The sequence below is a fragment of the Oncorhynchus mykiss genome, chromosome 13, assembly GCF_057628025.1.
Source record: "Oncorhynchus mykiss isolate SJ-2025 chromosome 13, ASM5762802v1, whole genome shotgun sequence".
In the NCBI taxonomy this organism is placed as follows: Eukaryota; Metazoa; Chordata; class Actinopteri; order Salmoniformes; family Salmonidae; genus Oncorhynchus; species Oncorhynchus mykiss.
This window is the reverse complement of record NC_143034.1, coordinates 78,663,871-78,671,370: the sequence shown is the minus strand read 5'-3', so window position 1 is coordinate 78,671,370 and position 7,500 is coordinate 78,663,871. Positions and strand designations below refer to the sequence as shown.

Sequence of the window (7,500 nt, the reverse complement as noted above, 5' to 3'; positions counted from 1 at the left end):
TCATAGTTGTGCCTAGGGGGGCATATGTGGGAGGGAATGCTGTCACCTCCAGGCAGGTGTTTGTCCCCTGTGTGCTGAGGTGTGTACCATGTAGCCTATATGTACGACTATGTACCCAGCGTCTGAATGAGTTGTAACCCAGTTTTGTTTTGTTGTAGTTGTGTCTAGGGGGCATATTGGGGAGGGGATGCTGTTACCTCCAGGTCGGTGTTTGTCTCTCTCTCTCTCTCTCTCTCAATTCAAATCAAGGGGCTTATTGGCATGGGAAACATATGTTAACATTGACAAAGCAAGTGAGGTAGATAATATACAAAAGTGAAATAAACAATAAAAATTAACAGTAAACATTACACTCACAGAAGTTTCAAAACAATAAAGACATTATAAATGTCATTATGTATATATGCAGTGTTGTAACGATGTACACATGGTTAAAGTATAAAGGGAAAATAAACATCAATGTGTTTATTCTTCACTGGTTGACCTTTTCTTGTGGCAAAGGTCACACATCTTGCTGGTGTGATGGCATTCTCTCTCTCTCTGTCTCTCTGTTCTCTCTCTCTCTCTCTCTCTCTCTCTCAGTCTCACTCTCTCTCTCTCTCTCTCTCTCGCTCTCTCTGTCTCTCTCTCTGTCTCTCTGTCTCTCTCTCTCTCTCTCTCACTCTCTGTCTCTCACTCTCTGTCTCTCACTCGCTGTCTCAGTCTCTCTCTCTCACTCTCTATCTCTCACTCTCTGTCTCTCACTCACTGTCTCAGTCTCTCTCTCTCTCTCTCTCTCTCTCTCTCTCTCTCTACTTTAACAGAGAGCAGACAGTGGAGTGGGGGATGACGTCACTCTATAAACAGGCCAGCCAGATGAGGTAATCTCTCTCTACTCCCCACCTCTCTCTCTCTCTCTCTCTACTCCCCCCACCTCTCTCTCTCTCTCTCTCTACTCCCCCCACCCCTCTCTCTCTCTCTCTCTCTCTCTCTCTCTCTACTCCCCCCACCTCTCTCGCTCTACTCCCCCCACCTCTCTCTCTCTCTCTCTCTCTCTACTCGCCCCACCTCTCTCTCTCTCTCTCTCTCTCTCTCTCTCTCTCTCTCTCTCTCTCTCTCTCTCTCTCTCGTGCCTCAACATATAGACTCAGACTATAGAGCGAGTGAGAGAAAGAGAGAGGGGGGTGAGTGGGATAGAGATAGACAGAGTGGGAAAGCGGACTAAAGAAACAGGGAAAGGAGAGGGTTGATTAAGTGTGAGCGGGACGGAGACGGAGAGAGAAATATAAAGACAGACGCGGGGGCGGGGTAATGAGTGTATGAGGGGGAAAGGAGAGAGAGAGGTTTTCCAGATGTACAACTCATTTTCCTGCTCTGTGTCTTTCCTCTACTAGAGTTATGAGAAGTGTGATGCTACTCCCTCTCTCCATCTCCCCTCTCTCCTTCTCCCCTCTCTCCCTCTCCCTCTCCTCCATCTCCCCTCTCTCCGTCTCTCTCCCCATCTCCTTCTCCCCTTCTCTCTTCCTCTCCCCTCTCTCCTTCTCCCCTCTCTCCTTCTCCCTTCTCTCAGTCTCTCTCCCTCTGCACTCTCTCCTTCTCCCTCTCTCCTTCTCTCTTCCTCTCCCTGTCTCTCTCAAATCCTCTGACTCCGTCTCTCCCCTCTCTCCCTCTCCCTCTCTCCCTCTCCGTCTCTCTCCTTCTCCCCTCTCTCAGTCTCTCTCCCTCTGCGCTCTCTCCTTCTCTCTTCCTCTCCCTTTTCTCCGTCTCTCCTCCCTCCTCTGACTCTGTCTCTCTCTGTCTCCCCTCTTCCTTCATCACTTCTCTTCTCCTAGTTCTCTCCTTCACCACTTCTCTTCTCCTAGTTCTCTCCTTCACCACTTCTCTTCTCCTAGTTCTCTCCTTCACCACTTCTCTTCTCCTAGTTCTCTCCTTCTCTCTTCTCTTCTCCTAGTTCTCTCCTTCACCACTTCTCTTCTCCTAGTTCTCTCCTTCACCACTTCTCTTCTCCTAGTTCTCTCCTTCACCACTTCTCTTCTCCTAGTTCTCTCCTTCACCACTTCTCTTTCCCTAGTTCTCTTTCACCACTTCTCTTCTCCTAGTTCTCTCCTTCACCACTTCTCTTCTCCTAGTTCTCTCCATCATCACTTTCTCTTCTCCTAGTTCTCTCCTTCACCACTTCTCTTCTCCTAGTTCTCCTTCACCACTTCTCTTCTCCTAGTTCTCCTTCATCACTTCTCTTCTCCTAGTTCTCCTTCACCACTTCTCTTCTCCTAGTTCTCTCCTTCACCACTTCTCTTCTCCTAGTTCTCCCCTTCATCACTTCTCTTCTCCTAGTTCTCTCCTTCATCACTTCTCTTCTCCTAGTTCTCTCCTTCACCACTTCTCTTCTCCTAGTTCTCTCCTTCACCACTTCTCTTCTCCTAGTTCTCTCATTCACCACTTCTCTTCTCCTAGTTCTCTCCTTCACCACTTCTCTTCTCCTAGTTCTCTCCATCATCACTTCTCTTCTCCTAGTTCTCTCCTTCACCACTTCTATTCTCCTAGTTCTCCTTCACCACTTCTCTTCTCCTAGTTCTCCTTCATCACTTCTCTTCTCCTAGTTCTCCTTCACCACTTCTCTTCTCCTAGTTCTCTCCTTCACCACTTCTCTTCTCCTAGTTCTCCCCTTCATCACTTCTCTTCTCTAGTTCTCCCCTTCATCCCTTCTCTTCTCCTAGTCTCTCCTTCATCACTTCTCTTCTCCTAGTTCTCTCCTTCACCACTTCTCTTCTCCTAGTTCTCTCCTTCTCTCTTCTCTTCTCCTAGTTCTCTCATTCACCACTTCTCTTCTCCTAGTCTCTCCTTCACCACTTCTCTTCTCCTAGTTCTCTCCATCATCACTTCTCTTCTCCTAGTTTCTCTCCTTCACCACTTCTCTTCTCCTAGTTCTCCTTCCACCACTTCTCTTCTCCTAGTTCTCCTTCATCACTTCTCTTCTCCTAGTTCTCCTTCACCACTTCTCTTCTCCTAGTTCTCTCCTTCACCATTCTCTTCTCCTAGTTCTCCCCTTCATCACTTCTCTTCTCCTAGATCTCCCTTCATCACTTCTATTCTCCTAGTTCTCTCCTTCATCACTTCTCTTCTCCTAGTTCTCTCCTTCACCACTTCTCTTCTCCTAGTTCTCTCCTTCTCTCTTCTCTTCTCCTAGTTCTCTCCTTCACCACTTCTCTTCTCCTAGTTCTCTCCTTCATCACTTCTCTTCTCCTAGTTCTCTCCTTCACCACTTCTCTTCTCCTAGTCTCCTTCATCACTTCTCTTCTCCTAGTTCTCTCCTTCACCACTTCTCTTCTCCTAGTTCTCTCCTTCACCTCTTCTCTTCTCCTAGTTCTCTCCTTCACCACTTCTCTTCTCCTAGTTCTCTTCTTCACCTCTTCTCTTCTCCTAGTTCTCTCCTTCTCTCTTCTCTTCTCCTAGTTCTCTCTTCACCACTTCTCCTAGTTCTCTCCTTCTCTCTTCTCTTCTCCTAGTTCTCTCCTTCACCACTTCTCTTCTCCTAGTTCTCGCCTTCATCACTTCTCTTCTCCTAGTTTCTCCTTCACCACCTTCTCTTCTCCTAGTTCTCTCCTTCTCACTTCTCTCCTCTAGTTCTCTCCTTCACCACTTCTCTTCTCCTAGTTCTCTCCTTCTCACTCTCTTCTCCTAGTTCTCTCCTTCTCTCTTCTCTTCTCCTAGTTCTCTCCTTCACCACTTCTCTTCTCCTAGTTCTCTCCTTCATCACTTCTCTTCTCCTAGTTCTCTCCTTCACCACTTCTCTTCTCCTAGTTCTCTCCTTCTCACTTCTCTTCTCCTAGTTCTCTCCTTCACCACTTCTCTTCTCCTATTTCTCTCCTTCTCACTTCTCTTCTCCTAGTTCTCTCCTTCTCTTCTCTTCTCCTAGTTCTCTCCTTCACCACTTCTCTTCTCCTAGTTCTCTCCTTCTCTCTTCTCTTCTCCTAGTTCTCTCCTTCACCACTTCTCTTCTCCTAGTTCTCTCCTTCTCTCTTCTCTTCTCCTAGTTCTCTCCTTCCAAGCTAAAGACTAATAACACATGCATGAAACACTTTAAAAAGACAAACAAGGAAATAAAAACTAAGCGTTTTTCTCAGTGCTTTGAGGGAAGAAAATATTTCTCATTACCATGCAAACCAATACTGGATTGTATTGCACTCTGGGTGAATGGCAATATACAATATTTATGATAGAGAGAGAGAGGGATGATAAATCAAATGACTACCACAGGATGTTTGTGTCTAGACAGAAGCATTCCAAAAACAGCTTTCAAAATCAGATGAATTCTATTAATGAAACAACGAATCAGAACACAGCTTGAGACCTGCTGTGAAGGCCTCGGATAACCTAGTACTTTGAGGAGAATAGTGTACACTAGGTCCAATTCTGCATCCTTGTGAAGGGTATAGTGTACACTAGGTACAATATGCAGCCTTGTGAAGGGTATAGTGTGCCCTAGGTCCAATTCTGCAGCCCTGTGAAGGTATAGTGTACACTAGGTCCAAATCTGCATCCTTGTGAAGGGTATAGTGTACACTAGGTCCAATTCTGCAGCCTTGTGAAGGGTATAGTGTACACGCACGCACACATGCACACACACACACACACACACACACACACACACACACACCACACACACACACACACACACACGCCTTACTATGGCCGAGACGATCTGGTGTATACAAAAGTATTATATAACAGTAATATACAACGGCAATATATAACAGTAATACAGAGCCTTCCTTATTCTGATATGGATTAAATGAATAAAAATGACTGGTCAATCTACACAATACCCCATAATGACATCACAATACCCCATAATGACATCACAATACCCCATACTGACATCACAATACCCCATAATGACATCACAATACCCCATAATGACATCACAATATCCCATAATGACATCACAAAACCCCATAATGACATCACAATACCCCATAATGACATCACAATACCCCATACTGACATCACAATACCCCATACTGACATCACAATACCCCATACTGACATCACAATACCCCATAATGACCAAACGCAACAGTCAGTTGAGAACAAACTCTTATTTACAATGACAGCTACACCGGCCAAGCCGGACGACGGTGGATCAATGCACCACTTAGATCAATGTACTATGCATTGATCATCCTTGAGATGCTTCTACAACTTGATTGGAGTCCACCTGTGGTAAATTCAATTGATTGGACATGATTTGGAAAGGCACACACCTGTCTATATAAGGTTCCACAGTTGACAGTGCATGTCAGAGCAAAAACCAGCCATGAGGTTGAAGGAATTGACCTAGAGCTCCAAGACAGGATTGTGTCGAGGCACAGATCTGGGGAAGGGTACCAAAAAAAAGGTCTGCAACATTGAAGGTCCCCAAGATCACAGTGGCCTCCATCATTCTGGAAGTGAAGAAGTTTGGAACCACCAATACCTTTCCAGAGCAGGTCTCCCGGCCAAACTGAGCAATCAGGGGAGAAGGGCCTTGGTCAGGGAGGTGACCAACAACCCGATGGTCACTCTGACAGAGCCCCAGAGTTACTCCTGTGGAGATGGGAATGGGAAGATGGGAAGGACAACCATCTCTAAAGCAATCCACAAATCAGCCCTTTATGGTAGAGTGGCCAGACAGAAGACACTCCTCTGTAAAAGGCACACCACAGTCCGCTTGGTGTTTGCCAAAAGGCACCAACAGACTCTCAGACCTCTGGTTCTGATGAAACCAGTACTCTTTGGCCTGAATCCCAGTGTCACGTCTGGAGGAAACCTGGCACCATCCCTACAGTGAAGCATGGTGGTGGCAGCATCATGCTGTGGGATGTTTTTCAGCGACAGGAACTGGTAGACTCGTTAGGATCGAGACAAAGAAGAACGGAGCAAAGTACTGAAAGTTCCTTGATGAAAACCTGCTCTGGAGCGCTCAGGACGTCACACTGGGACGAAGGTTCATCTTCCAACAGGACGACGACCCTAAGCACACAGCCAAGACAATGCATGAGTGGCTCGGACAAGTCTCAATGTCCTACAGCAAAGCAGCTGTTTAGGCTGTTTTCTAGTGACATTCATATGGATACATCCATAACAATGAGGAAAGAAAATGTACCCTGTTGATCAGAGGAGCTAGCCAACAACAACAGCTAACACAAACACTTCAAGAGGAGCTAGCCAACAACAACAGCTAACACAACCACCTCAAGAGGAGCTAGACAAACAACAACAGCTAACACAATCACCTCAAGAGGAGCTAGCCAACAACAACAGCTAACACAACCACTTCAAGAGGAGCTAGCCAAACAACAACAGCTAACACAACCACTTCAAGAGGAGCTAGCCAACAACAACAGCTAACACAACCACTTCAAGAGGAGCTAGCCAAACACAACAGCTAACACAACCACTTCAAGAGGAGCTAGCCAACAACAACAGCTAACACAATCACCTCAAGAGGAGCTAGCCAACAACAACAGCTAACACAACCACTTCAAGAGGAGCTAGCCAAACAACAACAGCTAACACAACCACTTCAAGCAGAAGCTGGAAAGACTGTAAACTAGCTACACATTCATTCCCTTTTTTCCATTTCCATGTCTTTGTTTTAGGTTTCTCCCATAAAAATGATGCCATCTGATTCATGATTTCGACGGGCTGAGAATCGCTGCCTGCCCGCAGGTCTCGTCCCGACTCCCGACACGTTCATTACTATGCGACAGCTGGAGATCGAATTTAAATATTGAAACAATGTTGTAAATGTCAGAGAGACAAGACAGCAAGGTTGATATAAATCTCCGCTGTTGAAAACTAAATGTTAGTCTTAAAGAAATGTGAGATAATGTCTAGATGCCTTTTGTAGTGGAGAACAAGTTTATAAATTGCCTGGCTGGGCTGATGAGATAGTGTATTGCGCAGTCAGATGGAACAGAGTAAATGGGCATTTTAACATTATAGATTTAGCCGGTGCTAACCAATCAGCATTCAGGATTAGACCCACCTGTTGTATAAAATAGTAATATATAACTGTAATATATAACATTAATATACAGTATGCCAGTAACAGTAATATATTCAAGATGTTGTAATGAAGTAGAGATGTCTTACTGTGGCTGTGGCTGAGACGGTCTGTATGCTGGTGTCCTGTCCACTCTGTTCACTGTGGTTCTGTGAAGTGGGGTACATGTTGAGGGGGTGTTCGTGACGGGGGGCTGTCCTGTGTAGTCGGGGGGCGCAGGGTGAGGGTGTGAGGCGGTGAACTCAGCGGGCAGGCCGTTCTGAGGGGGGGCGAATTGGGCAGAGGGGTACGGCTGAGTCCTGGAGTCTGGAGGGGGAGGGGCCTCCTGGTTACCCTGCAGGGGGAGAGGAGGGAGAGAGGGGGAGAGAGTAGGTACCAGACCAGATTGAACTATTAATACAAAAAAGTTAGCCAGTCATCCATTCAGTCAGCCAGTAAGTCAACCAGCCAGCCAGTCAACCAGCCAGCCAGTC

The 7,500-nt window shown here is 46.2% G+C and overlaps 1 protein-coding gene across 1 annotated transcript in view; it reads right to left on the bottom strand.

The window, feature by feature from the left end:
* The window catches only part of rbfox1 (RNA binding fox-1 homolog 1), a 406,536-nt gene that overhangs the window by 68,552 nt on the left and 330,484 nt on the right, over positions 1-7,500 (bottom strand). The window contains 2 exon segments of the mRNA XM_090197802.1: positions 7,117-7,211; positions 7,214-7,361. Of these exon segments, the coding sequence (XP_090053928.1) occupies positions 7,117-7,211; positions 7,214-7,361 (243 nt within the window).